The following is a 15,530-nucleotide window of genomic DNA, read 5'->3' as shown; positions in this document are numbered from 1 at the left end:
GGTCTCCCAGCCTCCCCTGCAGTCTCAGCTCTGGGGGTGCGCAGGGGTGGTGAGGAGACCTGCCCCCAGGCCGGCTCCCCGTGTCCCCTGCACAGCCTCCCAGCCATTCCCGGGGCGTCTTGTGAGTGACCACAGGTCCTCGAGTTGGGCGGAGGTGGCCAGCGATCCTGGCACAGAGGCCTCTACACTTGAGCGTGAGTCCACGTTTCGGGCTCAGAGGTCCTGTCCAACACTGGGCTTCCACGTCCTTGTGACTCAGCAGTCCCATCCACAGCGGGCTGGCCTGCGCTGGTGTCTGTGACCTGTGTCCCTGCCCCCCGGGGCACTTGATTCCTGCTGCAGACAGGCAGACGCGTTCCAGCACTAAAGGTCATGAGGCGTCCTGCCCTGGGACCTGCGGATAACTCAGCTCCCACCCTGTCCGCTGGGGCGCCATGGCCTCTCCCAGCCCCCTCCCAGACCCTCTCCCTCAGGACAGGGCCCCCTCTCAGACCTGCCTGCCCTGGGCCTCTCTTCCCCACCTGCCGGCTTAGGCAGACGGGCAGTGCCGGGCCGGAGGGACCTGCAGCGGGGGGGGACCAACCCAGAGGGCGGGGCCCCGAGTCTGCGCCCCGGCAGATGCGAGCTCCCGTCCCCCTCCTGCTGCCTCCCCGCCTCCGTGGCCTCCGGGCCTCTGTCTCTCTTGCTCGCACGTGCTCACGTCTGAGGCACACGTTCTACAAGACAGACCCTGCCCTTCTCAGGGGCACCTGACTCTGACATTTTCTATTTTGTTAAACTAAAAAGAAAGCGGAGCCGGCCTCACTAATGGATGTATCCTGACGTTCCCGTTCTACGTCAGGATACCAGCCAGGGCAGCAGCAGACGCGAGGGTCTCCGGCTTGGCTGAAGGGGTCTCTGGGGTCCACCCAGCAGGTGGAGAGGGAGGTCGCCACTGGCTTTTGCTTTGTTTTCCCGGCTCCGGGGTGAGACTGCCTTGAGCAGCCCGGTGAGCTGGGTTGAAGGACCGTGCTCTGCTGGGCGGGCACAACGCCCCAGGCTCTGTGCTGAGTTCAGGACCCGGGACCTTTGGGAGGAGGAGGGCAGCAGGCAGTGTCTCCCGTGGGGGACAAGAGCATAAGACTTTGCTCATAAACTCATCTCAAACAAGGCGACCTCTTGTTCTGCTGTCGGTAGTCGGGAGGCAGGTAAAGGCCATGAGGTTGCTGGTCAGATGCATGCACGAGATTAGAGGGGATTGTGGAATCAAAACAAGAAAAGCCAAGCAGGGAGAATCCACTTACCCTGTAAATCACCTATTTCCCTGATGCGGAGCCTTTATTAAAATGCTTCTCTCAAAGGAAAAATCTCACGGCTTTTCTGGGCTTTAACACCCAGACTTTGCATCTAAAGGTCATTTGGCAAAGAGCGTAAATCCGATGGTAAAGTGCAGTGTGGACGGGGGACTCAGACGCGGCACATACAGAAGCAGGGGGAGAGCAGACTCTCCCCTCTCAGGGAGCTTGCTTTCTGCAGCGGGTTAGTGTGGAAGGAAAACAGGCCTTTAGGTGTTTCTGAAATTAGTCCCACTTGTATCAAAAGCCTGCCGTCTCCTTGGAGAATAAATATAGCACTCGTGAGTCAAGCCCCATGGGGGGATTTACCAAAAGGATAGATTTCCAGGTGTAATACAGGACCTTCCGCTCACTCACGCACCATCCACTGTCTATGCTTGTCCTACTCACCCGTCTATGCGGCCATCCATCCAGATACGCCTCCACCCATCCGTCCACATCCGTCCCTCCGTCCGTCCCTCCGTCCATCCACATCCGTCCCCACCCATGCGTCTGTCCATCCACTGCCATCAGCCCAAGCACCATCCATCCATGTACCCCTCCGCCCGCCCCGATAGCATCCACCCCCCAGGCAGCACCCATCCATCCACCCAAGCGCTGTGCATCAACCTTCCGTCCACGGCTTCATCCCCGTCCTGCGCCGTCTCTCATTCCTCACCCGTCATCCACGCAACCACTCTGCCCTCCGTTCTCCTATCCCTCCTCTGCCTAGCCAGCTAATCGCCATCTGTCCGTTCACCGAATCCTCACCCGTGTTCCTGTAAACGTCCGCCCATTCACTCATTTATGTGTAAATAGATACCGAGTGCCACGGTCAGCCATGCAGCAGGCCTACTCAAGACACTGGCAGGAGCCAATAAGACCAGTTCAGTCTTCGCTCACGGGGGAGCTCCCAGCCCCCTGAGAAGGGAGACGAGGAGTATCTCCCTGGGAGACACGGGGCCCCTGCTGGGTATGGCTGGAGAGGGGGTTCAAGGAGCACTGACCAGGGCGGACCCCAGAAGCAGGGGTTACAGCAAACCTCCAGATGTGATGTCCAAGAGAAGCTGGGGTGGTGTGAGGAGTCAGCAGTGGACAGCAGATTGTTCTGGAGAGAGGGACAGGCAGAGAAGACTGGAGAGGTGTCTGACGAGGCCGGACCCAGCCTGTGGCCTCAGGGAACCTGAATTCCCATGCTGGGTGGACCCACCTCTGGTAGTTTCCTGGGGCCGCTGAACAAGTCCCCAAGGCTGGGTGGCCGAGCATAGCAGAAATGTGCTCTCACGTTCTGGAGTTCGTGTCTGGCTTGGGGCAAGGCTGCTTCCTTCCATCCCCCCAAGACGGATGCGGTTTCAGGTGAAGTCGAGCCCAGCCTGACCCACGGGGCCTGGGGAGCGCACTTCTACCCCAGACCGCGGTGCCCGGCGCCTTTGCGCTCAAATCTATCGGCCTCTGTCAGCAGGCCGCCGCGGGCTGGGCTCGAGTCCCAGGCATCTCACGGGGAGGCTGTCCTGGGTGTTGTGGGGGTGAGAGTCACACCCCGGGCAGGTGGGGAACGGTCACACCCGGCGGCGGGAGGACATCCATGTGTGGGGGGCCCAAACCTGGGTCTGCTACTGGACGGTCAGCTTCATGGGCAACGCAAACCCTTTCCCAAGTGCATGCGCTAATTTCCTCTCCTACCCGGAATGTAGCTGGGTCGCGGCTCCCGTCTGCTCACCGCCGTGGGTGACGCGGCTCAGATCCAGCTGCTGGGGCGGGTGGCAGGTGGCCTCGCCTCCCATCTGCCTCACACCCCTCATTCCTAACGCGGCTGAGTGTCTTTTCACGAGGGCGTCCACCCCTGGGACACGCCACCTTTGCTGTGAGCCCGCCCGCTTTCCTAACGGGTTTAGTGGCGGCCGAACTCGTCACACATATGTGTTTGTGTTTTGCCCACCGGGACCAGATGCGCGTCTTGTCGTTCACAAACCCCTTCACGCCACAGCTGGGTTTGTGCTCTTGGGGAGACTTGGGCAAATGCCTGAAGGAGAAGGACCGGTTGCCAAGGGAACCAGCCCTGAACTGAGGGAACTCTCAGTTCCGCCCCCTGATGTCCAGGGGAGCCCCCGGGGGAGGCTGGATCGATCAGCAGTGGCCAAGCACACCTGTGTAGAGAAGCCTCCTGAAACTGGGAAGGACGGGGATCGGCAAGCGTCCAGGCCGGTGAACCAGACCGCCTCCCTGCGCCAGCACGCTGGCCCCAAACTGCAGGGGACGGAAGTTCTCTGCTACAGACCTCGCCCTGTGATCTCCTCCGGAGGCTGGTCCGCACCCTTCACCGTCCTTGGGAAGAAACCAGTAATTCAGTGAGTGGACTGGTCTCCCGGAGTTCTGTGAGCCACTCCCGCAAATGAGCTGAACCCGAGGAAGGGACTGTGGGAGCCTCTGACTCATGGCCATTTGGTCAGAAGCACAGGTGATGCCCGGACCTGTGACCGATGTCTGCAGTGGCAGTGGGGTGCTCACATGGGACAGAGCCCTTAGCCTGTGGCATCGGACGCTGAGTCCAGGCCGACAGCGTCGGGGGTGAGTCCAAGTGCAGGACACCCTGCTGGGCTGCACAGACTTGCTTGGGGTAGGGAACCCTGTCTCGTGTCGGAACCGGATTCAGAATCAACACTGACCACAGACTGACGATGTCCCCCAGTTTTTATTGACTTGTAGGAGTTCTTTATATATTGAGATCACTTCCATATGTGGCTCAGTTCTGGGCAGCGTATGGCTGTCTGTCCGTGGGCCGCCTAGGCAGGAACCCAGCCCAGGCCCCTGGGGCCAGGATGCCAGTGGGACTCCTGTCACAACCCCAGGGGTGTGGAGACAAGACCTCTCAGCCATGCGGGGTGGCCAGGCTCCACGGAAGCAGGTCTCTGGGATAGGCGGAGAAGTGCTCACACCCGAGCCGTGCCTGCCTTTCCACGAGGACCTCTGCCGATTGCTGCAGACTGTGTGTGTCTGTGGGTGTCCATGTACACATGCCATGAGTGTCCATGTGCACATCAGTGTGTGTCCACGCGCCGTGTGTACAGGTCCACGTGCATGTACATGTGTGTCTGTGTGCACAATGTGTGCGTCGACGTGTGCATGCGTGTGTGCAGCCCGTGTGTCTGCGTGTTCACGTGGGGCAGATGTAGCTTGCGTGCTGTGTGCACACAAGTGCGTCCCTGTGTGTCTGGGGATACGGAGGAAGGACAAGCTGACCCCCAGGAGTTCGGGGGCGTCTTTCTCAGTCCGAGACGTCTGGCCCCACAGCTCTCCCAGGTACGTGACTCCTGTGAGGTTTCCTGCGGCACCGCGGCCACCATCAGGCTGTTGTACTAGCTTCTTCCCGGGACCGGCAGGGGCCCACACTGCCCCTGGGGTGAGGGCACAGTGGGGACAGAGTGGGCCACGGTCCGACCTGTGCTGCAGGAGGCTGCCGGCAGGAGTCTGCGTGGACCTTGTCTGCTCCTGAGGCCCCTTGGTGACTGGTGGCGGGGGGCATGAGGACGCTGTGGCCCATATGGCTCATCCCCTTGGGGCAGGGGTCTTGTCCCCCTCCCCGGGTCTGTCATGATGGCGCATCTTCCCCTTCACATCCAGGGGCGGGCAGAGGTGGAGACCCCGTGGGGACAGGGCCCTAGGGAAGCCACGTGGGCAGCTCTGGGTGGTTGAGGCGTGGCTCACTGGCACGTGGCTGGGGATGGAGCTGACCCGAGGGTTTCATGTGTGTCCTGTGGTCCCTGAGGAAGAGACACCTGAAGGAAGCACGGCGCTCGTCGGGGGGTCCAAAAGAAGAGCGATCGCACGGGGGGTGGCACAGAGCCCTCGTGTGAGTGAGCCGTCAGGATCCTCCGTCGGGGGCCAGTGTCCTAGGAAGTGGGTCAGGGCCTATGGGACAGACCCGCTGCCCGAGTACTTAGGTCCTGGAGGGGCACTGGTGTCTATTCCAAACTTAGTGAGAAGCCATACATGCTTCCTCTGGGCTGTGGCCAGAGCTGACTGGCATCTAGATCGACCCTTTTGGCCCCAGAGTGGACAAGAGATCCTCTGGGGGCCAAGGGTAGGGAACCATTCAGGACCCTGGTGTCCTGTCCCCAGAAGGCGGGCTTGGGTGGGGTGGCGGCAGTGGTCCGAATGGTCGGAATGCAGGGCAGGAGTGTGGACACGTGAGGCGCCTGCAGGGAACTGATGGCAGAGGAAGGCTCGGGAGCGGAGGGCTGGGGTGGCGGGGCTGGTGGGTGTGAGGGGAGTCTGCAGGCTGAGGTCCCGGGCCCGGGTCAAGCCCAGCGGTGCTCCCTCCGGGTGGGGGCAGCGGGGGAACCACAGCTTGAGCCAAGAAAGGCGCCCACACAGCTACGGTCCGTTTTCCCACATGGATTTATTGTTGCGGACGACTCACGTGAGGTGCCGGCCACGGATATAGACAAACGGACAGACAGACGCTGACGACACCGCTATCTACACAGAGCACTCAGGGTGCCGGCCCCCGCTGTCCACGTGCCGTCCACGAGCGGCCAGCTCCTCAGCCCTGGGCACCAAGGACCCCTCGCAGGCGATGGCCACACGGGGGCCCACAGCATGACCTCTCGGGGCCCAGGGCACAGGCTGCATGTGGCCTCCGGGTTCTGGCGGCCAGGTCCCCTTCAGGGCGACGCCAGCATGCAGGAGCAGCGTGGCTGCCGTCGGTTTGTGGTGCTGCCACTGTGCGCACAAATGGCAACTGGGACGTCACAGACGGGTCTTCAGAGCCAGCCCTGCCTCCTGAGGATGGGTCTCGGTTCACAGGTAGACACGATGTGAGACGGCCGTTCCCCAACACGGATGGTGCTGCTGCGGGGGGAACGCGAACCGAGGAACGGAAGCCCCAGCGGCGGCTTCCTCCCCAGGTCCCGGGACCCCAGGCCACCCACCGCGGGCACCCGGCAGGGTCAGGGCCTGGGGGTGAGGGGCACACACCCCTGCCTCCTGGGGCCGGGGATCTGCAGCGAGGTGGCCGTGACTGTGCGCGGCCCACGATGGGCAGGGCTGGCGGCAGCGTGCGCAGGTTCCCGTTGTGTTTCTGTCCGCTAGAAGGAAGTACAGAGCGTCCCCGTCACATACACTGGGACCCTGGGCAGGTTCTGCGCACACGAGGCGCATGGTGTGGGGACACGTGGTGGCCCCACTTTATTGCCTTTTGTGGTTTCCCCAGGGCACCTTCTACACAATTAGGCAACATAAGACATGTGGCTCTTCTAGTTGGAGCAAAATAAAATACCCAGGAAGTCATGAGCCCTGGGCTGTCCGCTGCCGCGATCACCACTTGTCTTCTCAGCACGCGGGTGACAGCAAGACCCGCACTCAGGGGCAGCCGGCGGGGGAGGCAGTGGGCTCGGCACAAACAGAACACGGACGGACGGACGGCATCTACCTGCAGGAAGGGGCACGGATCTATGTTACGTGGTCACAGAGACAAGCACGACGGCCAGTCCTCTCCTGGTGGCAAAGGAAGGGCGCACGGAGCCGGGAGGCAGAGGCTCCGTGCGGTTCTCGGAGACAGGAGTCCCGCAGCCGGCGGCCCCGCCGTTCCCTCTCAGCTCGGGGTCTCTTCTCTGCGGGTGTCTCTCCTTCGCTGCGGCGGCCGTCCGGGCCCCCTGCCCACCGGCTACACCAGGAGCCAGTGGCGAAGCTAGGAAGGAAACAGGTTTCTTCAGAAGCAAAGCAGGGGGCTACCTGGTTCCAGGCGGCTCCCGCTGCCGACCCGACAAGTTCCCGGAGACGCCGTGCAGCCCAGGAAGCTCAGGTCTGATGCCCATGTGAACCTTCCAGAAACCCGCCTCACGCACACACCCTTAAGTTAAATACGTAGACGCGAACGACTGTCAGCCTGTGCAGATGCCTACGAGCAGGTCTGCGGGCACAGAGCAGAGAGCACTGCTGCTGCGAGGGCCGGCCGGGAGCAGCTACCACGGCCTGGGGACAGGGGCATATCTGAGGCAGGACAGACGGGGGCGTGGGGGGGTGCCGGCAGACCAGGGTGGCCCGAGGCCCCTTTCTGCTGCCTCCCTGGGGCCTCTGCTCCCACCTCAGGGCAAGGCTTGTGTCTCACTTGGCATGAGCTCCCAGGCACGCCAGGGAGGCCATGCTCACCGCTCGGGGAGGTGAGCGACCAACGCGGGTGTGGAGGTCGCCGGCACCTGTGGCTGCCCCCATCTGCCACTGCCGTGCGGCTGTCGCTTCTATGGGGCTCTGAGCGCGAGCCCTATGGTCACACCAAACAGTGAGAACCAAGGGTGAACGCTTCAGACCGAGCGCCACAGGCCCTGCCCCGAAACAGCTACGCCCGGGGTGGAAGCGGTCCGATCCCCTGCGGCCAGCCTACGGCTGCCCCGGTCTCCAGGAGACCCGGGGCTGGGCTCCCCAGGGGCCGCAGCGGGCGGGCAGCCCCCGCCCAGCAGGGCCATGTAGGGCACGCAGGTGGGCCGGAGCTCCATGGGGACGCCCCACTGCAGACCGATCGAATTTCGGGAACACAGAAGTATCTCCGGACGCAAGGAGACGAGGGGGCAGGGGGCACGCGGAAGACCCGGACCAGAGCAGGAGAGCGTTTGCCTTGGGGGTGGGTGGGGGAGCCTCAGGTCCGGCACGGGATCAGCGTGAACTTCTGCGCGGGCAGTGGGAACGGTGTGATTTTTAGATAAAGGACTCAAAGCGGCTGTGTGTGCACTGACAAGAAGCTGTTGCACAACGGTGCACCCAAGTCACCACATTCACCCAACTCCTGAGAGAGTGCGAGAACCCAAGGGCAGGGCAAGTGTCGCACAGCAGAGCCCCGAGGGGAGCTGCGCAGGAGACAAGGTTGCGAGGCACGACTGCCACGTTCTCCAGACAGACAAAACACGTGGACGTGCAGACCCCGGACACAGGCATGGTCTCCAAGCGGCAGCCGAGGAGCCAGCAAAAACACACGAGAGCGTGCGGTCTCACGGCGCCAGAGACAGCGGTTGAGACTCTCCTTCCTGAGAGGGACCAAATGAAGACATTTCTGGACACACAAGAGTGGGGAAGTCGATCGAGAGATCTCCTTAAAGGAAAGTCTGAAGGATGTTTGATGTTAAAGCCAGAAAACGATGCTCAGAGACGTAGATGTCAGAAAGTCGGGTGGAGAACTAAGCAGTCTCGTGCACGTTAACCCAGGGACAGAGCATAATTGTAACAGTGCCTAGTTTGTGGGTTAGAAAGGAGAAATGGAGCACTGGGCACTAACAGCGTGATCACCTGCGGGAGGAGTCCTAAGCCCTTGTGACATTCAGGACGGGGTTGAGATACGGTGTCACTTCATGCATGCAAAGGGAGGCACGTATGTCACAATTCCAAAGATAACTGTAAAGGAGTGACGTACAGGTCTGTAAGCCAGTACATGAGTCTGTAAACTCCAAACAGAGAGAAAACGTTTACAAAGTGGGGAGAAGCAAATCCCCCAAAGAGCAATCCGTAAAAAGGTAAGGAAGGAGAAAAGTACACATTAAAAATGGGGCAAACAGAGTTAAAAAGCATAGAATCAAGCTGAAAATAGCAATAATCACAACAGACGTAAAGGGACTCATCTTTGTCAGTACAAAGTCCCAGGCGTGTACCAGCTCTGCCGAAGAGGGCTGCGTTCTGAGATCGTGGCAAAGGCGAACACGGAAACACTGTAGAAGGTGCTTCTGGCAAACTCAGGGGACACCTGCTGCAAGTACCGTGCCAGACCAGAGGACTGCCAGCGCAAGAGCAGCGCGAGGGAGAGCGGCTGTGTGAGGTCCCAGGGGAGACGCGGCCATCCCAGACGCGTGGTCATCCCGGAAAGCAGCCGCACCATATATAAAGCAAAAAACTGGGGGGGTGATGGGGGAGTACCTGGACAAGTTCGCGACAGCCTGCAAACCCCTCCCAGTTCTCACCGGAAGCAGAGCTGAAGTCAGTGACGTGCTGCTCCATCTGAGCGGCAAGGCCACCAGCGCAACGTGACAGGCGCATGGAGGAGCGTGTCACCAAGTACAGGACACACGCGCGTCCACAGAAGTGCGTCCCGTCTGCCATGGTGGGTCAGGGGCTCTGCCACTCTGAAGTCCTCATGTGCCCCCAAGAGCAGGTGACCCGATGCAATCATATCAGACACTGATCCTCCAAACATCCACGAAACATCCCCATAGATTTCGGGATTTGCAAGCAAACTTCAAGCAACTCACGGGTGGATGAAATCACATGAAAACTAAAATACCCTTAACACCAAAGCATAAGGACAAGGCTGTGCTAAGTGTGGCCACTGCGCCCCAGACAAGGCCTTGAGAGCTTCTACTGGGAAAGAAGAGAGCTTGAGAACGAGAGGCCTAAGCTCTCATTTGGGCAGTTAGCGTAAGTACAAGCGAGGAGATCCAAGGAAGGCTCGGACCCAATCCCGCCACAGGCCTGGTGAGACCTGCACCCTCTCCCACTGGAGGTCCCTGGCCTCCCGGCTCTCTGCAGCCCCCACCCCAACAGTCTGCAGCAGCCTGAGTGACCCCTGGGGCCGGGGTCTGACAGAGCACCCCAGCACCCCAACCCCGTGAGGGCAAGGCGCAGAGCTGTTTCGGGCCTCTCCTCTGCCTCAAGCCTCTCCCCCTTCTGCTTCCTCTTTCTCCCAAGCTTTCTCATTCTGCCTACTGTGTGCCCCCCATCCGTTCAGGGGGCCCCGGAGGGTGGCCCCAGGCGGCCCCTGGGACAGGCGCACAACCATTCTCCTGCCTTCCCCAGCGCAGCCATGTGGCCCGCAGGGGCCCACGGCCTAGGGGCTTGGGTCAGGCCTCTGAGTCCTGCCTGCGCAGGGCGGCAGGGCGGTCGGTCCGCACTCACCCTGAACTGACGCACCTCCCCGCTGTCCACCAGCTCCCGCTCCTGCTCCGGGGTGATGGCGTAGGCCAGTTTCTGGAAGAGAAGGACAGGCCGCGGGCAGCAGTGCGCTCCGCGAGGCCGGGCCCCTGCGGACGGCGGTCAGAAGCTGGGGGCAGGGCTGGGCCTCCCCAAACCTTGCGGCCGAGCTCAGCGCAGGGAGGACAAGCCGCTGTCCCTGCGGCGCGCTTGCCCCGGCTCCGAGCAAGGGTGCCCGGCGCGCAGGCCCCCGGGAGTCTCGAGGCCAGGGGACCCTGGGGCGGGGGGCTGGCTCAGAGTCCGGCCCCTCGGGCTGCAGGCCGCGCCTCCTGTCCCCCCACCCCAGGGGCCTCGGCTGGGCCCTGCGGCCATGGAGAGGCGTGGGAGGGGGGTCCCCACTGCGTGGTGCGGCCTGCTTTGCGGGGGCTCCCCCCGTCCCGCCTTCCCTGGAGCCCCTGGGACCCCGCCGGCCCAGGCCCGGCCTGACCGCCGAGCACCGCGGGGTGCGGGGGAGCCGCGGGTGCCGCCCGGGACCAGGGTGCGGTCCCGGGAAACACGGGGGTGTGCGGGGCGCTCCTTCCAGGGAGGCCGGTGCGGGGGGGGGAGAAGCGGTGTCCTGGGGACCGGCCCCCGCCGCCCCCGTCCACGCGGCCTCGCCCGCCGCAGCCGGAGGAGCACGCGTGAGCGCAGACGGGCAGGCGCGCACGGCCACGCACGGGAGGACGCGCACGCACGGGAGGACGCGCACGCAGGCCCCGCCCGGCCCGGCCCGGCCCGCCCCTGCCGCCGGCCCCTGCTCCCCCGCGGCCGCTGCCCCCGCCGGCCCTCCCCGCCGGTCCGAGCCGCGTGGGCGCCCGCCCGCCTGCGCTGCGGGGTCCCGGCCGGGGCGGGGCAGGCCCGCGCACGCACCTCCCGCAGGGAGCCGGGCAGGCTGCAGAACTTGTAGGCGGCGTAGATGGGCACCATGGACATGGACGACGTGGCGATGGCCCAGCCCAGCGCGTTGGCCCACTCGGGGAAGACGTAGGCTCCGTAGTGCGGGGGCCTGAAGGTCACGATGCTCACCACGACCACAAACTGTAACCGAGGGCGGAGGGCGGCTCTCAGCGGCGGGCAGATGGGACCCGGCGCCCGGTTCGCCCGGAGGGTCTCCCCGACGCGGCCCGCTCTGGGCTCCGCGTCCTGCAGGCGGGGCCGGGGATGCCCATGGCCCACGCCCAGCCCCGTGTACGGTGCCTCCCGGGAGGTCATCCCGGGGAGACCCCGCCTGGCTTCTCCGACGTCCACACCAGCCCCTCATCCCTCCGAGCACAGCGGGCCTGGACGTGCTGGAGGCAGGCCCCAGGCGTGGGGTGGGCCTCGGGAGCACCCGAGTGTCCGGGCTCAGCTCAGGGAGACACTGCGGGTCATGGCAGCCGCCGGGCTCCGGCTCCCTCCCCCCCCTGCCTGCCTGCCTCTCTGTCTCTGTGTCTGCTTCTCCATCTGTCTCTGTCTCTCCGTCTCTCTGTCTCGTTGGTCTCCATCTCTGTCTGTCTCCATCTCTGTCTCTGTCTCTGTCTCTGCCTCTCACTAGCTGGCAGGCGTAGGACAGCAAACCCCTCATCTGTTGCTGGTCCCAGACATGCCGGGGGTCAGGGAGACGTGCATCTCTGTGAGTAGCTCCTGCAGCTCTCTGCTCAGAGCAGGACAGTCCTTGAACGGCCCCTGGGGTCACCTGTCCAGATTGGGCAGGACACATCAGGCTCTGTGAGCCACACGAGGACGGTGTCTGCTGATGTCGGCGGGAAGCAGCTGTGGGCCATGGTAAGGGGATCTGAGTGGCCCTGTTCTAATGAGGCCGGTGGCCGGCAGCCTTGGCCCAGGGGAGAAGCCCATGGCCCCAAGGAGAAGCGCCAGGTGGCTAGCAGACGGGCTCTCAGTGGCTGTGCTGTGACAGCATCTGAGTCACTCCTGTTTTTGTCATTCTAGTCCTCAAGCCCCCCTGCCCCTAGAAGTCTCAATTCCATGACTGTCCTCAGGGGAGGAGCCAGCCACTGGCCGCTGGCCATGCTCAGCTCTGGCCTCCCTCCGTGGCAGAGCTGTGAGGCATGGGGTAGAATCCCCGCGGGTCCCCTGTGAGGTTTCTCAGCAGGTCCAGAGGGTGGGGGCCACCTTCCCGGGACCACGGAGGATTGTAAGGGACAGCCCCCTCCCCAGCCGCACAGGAGCAGAGAGCCCGGTGTGTGCGGCCTCGGGGGACCTGGGTGGTCGGGAGGTACTTACCAGGAGGAAGCAGGGGCTGACAAACTTCCAGCACAGCCTCCAGTACAGGCTGGGCCGCTGCCCGGTCATCTGCTTGATGTCCTCGCTGAACTGCCTCACGCCTGCGGTGCAGGAGCCGCGCGGCCAGTCAGGACGGTGCCCAGCCCACCCCGGGTCCTCCCCTACTTCCTGTAGCTCCTCCCCGCCAGACCTCCCTGGGGGCCTGCTGGCCGGGTCCCCATGCGTGTTCACTGCGGCCACACCTCAACTGTCATGTGCCCCCAGTGCCCTGCCCTCTCTCCCTCCTCCTCCTCCCACAGCCCTTCCTGTCATGCCCTGGGCTGTCCTGTCTCCCCTCCGCCGGAACTACTGTTTTTTCTCTTTAAAAAAATTCTGGTGAAATGCACATGACATACAAAGTTACCATTTGAGCCATTTTTACGTGTGGTGCTCAGAGGCACCGACTCATACTGCTGTACGACCGTCACCACCATGGGCCGGTCCTGGCTAGAACCGTACAGAAGCGTCATCACTGGGCAGCGCTGACGCACCCCTCCCCCGCCCCGCTGCGGCCGCAGTCACACCAGCACACCACACTGTCACATTCTGTCTCCCGGGCGTGCAGTCCTATGGGGTTTGTCCTGTTACGACTGGCTTATCTCACTCAGCATGGTGTTCTCAAGACTCCCCTGTGTCCTGGCAGGTGTCAGAGTGTCCTTCCTTTCAAGGCTGGACAGTGTTCCAGGCTGGACTTGGCATTGGTACTTCTGAAGGAGAGCTACTTCTAGAAGCTCAGTGTACTGGCCCTTGCTCTAGGACATCTCACCGGTGATTTCTCCCACCACAAGTCTGGCCTGGCTTCGGCTCAGACGACTACAGCTGGTCCACTGAGCCCTGGGTGAGTCTTGCGGGTGTCACACTGGGGACCCGTCAGGAAGACCCTTCTATTCAGGATTCCCTCTGTGCACATCAACCCCATCATCGGAACCCTGGACATGGAGATGGACCAGGGGCGCACTAGAAGGGAGAAGGGTGAACCCAAGGCCAGCCCCTGGACCCCTCTGGACTCGGCCCCACGAGCAGTCAGGGCAGTCCACGGCCCCTCTGGGCGCTGGGCTGTTGGCTCGAAGACCATCAGGGACCCTTGGTGCACAGGGAGCCTGACACACTCTGATGCATCGTGCAAGAAACACAGACTGCGTTTGGGTCAGGGATGGGAATGGCCATTTGGGGAAATGATGTGGCCTCCGTCCCCCGAGGGTCTGGGGAGCGGCGGTCGCCGGCGTCTCCCACCAGCGCCAGGCTCATGACCGAGGGACGCATTTGGGGCACGTCCTCTCTTTCACTGGGGGGTTTCCTTTGGGGACAGGGGAGAGAGCCCCATTCTAAAGGATCAAGTATTAATTCCAGGTGCTAATAAAAGCACAGAATGCAATATCTCCCTTTCCTGTACAAAAGAAACTAGAATTGAAAATCTGTTCCAAAAACACGAGCTGTATGTCAGGGCAGCCTCTCGAAGCTGACATGCTTCTTCAGGCCACGTTGCCCATGGCCCCGAGGCAGAGGCCGTGCGTCCGGCATGACACTAGGGTTCCCACGGGGGGGTGGGGGACCCGGCACAGCACAGCAGGCTGTGAGCTCTGGGCCGGGGCTCCCAGCCAGGGAGGGGTGCGCCCGTTCCCAGAGCTGTCCCTGCCGGCTGTCCGGAGGGGCCGGGGCCGGTGCTCTCTCCTTGCGGCGCAGCGGGTCAGCACGCGGGGAAGGAACAGGGCCTTCTCCAGCTCAGGGGCCCACGGCAGTCACAGTACCCAGGACGACTTGGGGGCACAGAATGGCCCCCAAGTGGCCCCTAGTGGCGGCAGGCGGCCCCGTCTAGCCTGGGAGCTGGCCACCCGCCAGAGGAGTTCCGCGTTCTAACTCAGGAGCCAGCGGTGGCGGAGACAGCAGAGGCTCTGCCCCTGTGAGGAGCTGGCGTGTGAGCCGAGGCGCCGTGAAGTGTGCCAATCCGCCTCCGCCTTGTGAACTGCGTTGCTGGTCCTGGTCCCCAATGAGGAACAGGCCTGTTTCCGGGTGGACGGCAGGGACCTCCCCTCCACTGGCCTCCATGAGCCCTTCTCCCACAGCGACCACGAGGCCGTGGGCCCGGCACAATCGGGTGGCTACACGGAACAGTGCTGACCAGGGTAAGCATCTTGGCATGCCCTGGCTAACTGTGCTCATTGACGCGGTGAAGCAGACCCTTTCCAGCCTCCTGTCCTTGCGGTGCCGTGGCAGCCACCGCTCGAAGCTTCCCAGAGCCGACGCGTCAGGAAGGAGACAGCACAGGGACCGCGCAAGGACGCTACCGATTGGTCACAGCGACGGCACCGCGGCTGGGTCTGCTCCCTGTGGACGCACCCCGGCCCCAGAGAGCCACTTCGCCCTTACCGTAGAACCAGGCCACCCCGATGGCCTCGACGAGCACTCCGAAGAGGATGGACGTGCCGGCCGCAAAGTGGTCCAGCAGCGTGAAGACATAGATGCCGCCCTGGAAGAGGGGGTGCCCGCTGAACTCGGGGTGCCGGGCACAGCATGCCTCCCTGGGGAGCCCAGAGAGATGCTCTCCCCAAGGAGACGCCAGGCCCAGTTTAAACTGGACCCAGTTCACAGACATAGTCTATCTTACTCCCCATAGAGTCCGATAGGAGCCGCCGGAATTCAGTCCACACCCAGCTTCTCACAGATGTGCCTTTTGCACGGGAATGGGAAGGGCCTCTCCTGTCCCCCCCCACCCCCGCACTCCGGCTGCAACCAGAGGTGAAAGCAATAAAAATTGGAGCAGCCAAACTTGGGAGTGACTCTGTGGGAGGGAAGGTGGCCCAGCCCCTCTCCTCATGGTCAGGGGCTGGCCCCACAGACCCAACAGGGAGGTGCTCAGCCCAGGCTGCTTCCAAGGGGGCTGTCCGGGAGCAAAAGGACCATGGACCATGGCTATGCCACATGTGGCCACAGCTGCTCCTGGTGACCACGGCCACCCTGTGCGACCACACAGTCCCACACGCGACCACGGCGACCCACACAGCATTAGCATATCACTGGCATATCATT

At 62.9% G+C, this 15,530-nt stretch overlaps 1 protein-coding gene across 1 annotated transcript in view; it reads right to left on the bottom strand.

Moving 5' to 3' along the window:
* Positions 1-5,692: 5,692 nt before the first annotated feature.
* Positions 5,693-15,530, bottom strand: part of SLC6A3 (solute carrier family 6 member 3) — a 34,323-nt gene continuing 24,485 nt past the window's right edge. The window contains exons 10-14 of the mRNA XM_004768387.3: positions 14,871-14,970; positions 12,465-12,565; positions 11,112-11,279; positions 10,188-10,259; positions 5,693-7,002 (exon numbers count right to left, since the gene is read on the bottom strand). Coding sequence (XP_004768444.1) covers positions 6,979-7,002; positions 10,188-10,259; positions 11,112-11,279; positions 12,465-12,565; positions 14,871-14,970 — 465 coding nt within the window. The 3' untranslated portion in view covers positions 5,693-6,978. The remainder of the gene's footprint in view (positions 7,003-10,187; positions 10,260-11,111; positions 11,280-12,464; positions 12,566-14,870; positions 14,971-15,530) is intronic.

The sequence above is a fragment of the Mustela putorius genome, unplaced genomic scaffold (genome assembly GCF_011764305.1).
Source record: "Mustela putorius furo isolate JIRA1106 unplaced genomic scaffold, ASM1176430v1.1 tig00000107_pilon_pilon_pilon, whole genome shotgun sequence".
NCBI lineage: Eukaryota > Metazoa > Chordata > Mammalia > Carnivora > Mustelidae > Mustela > Mustela putorius.
This window is presented reverse-complemented; position numbering and strand designations above follow the sequence as displayed.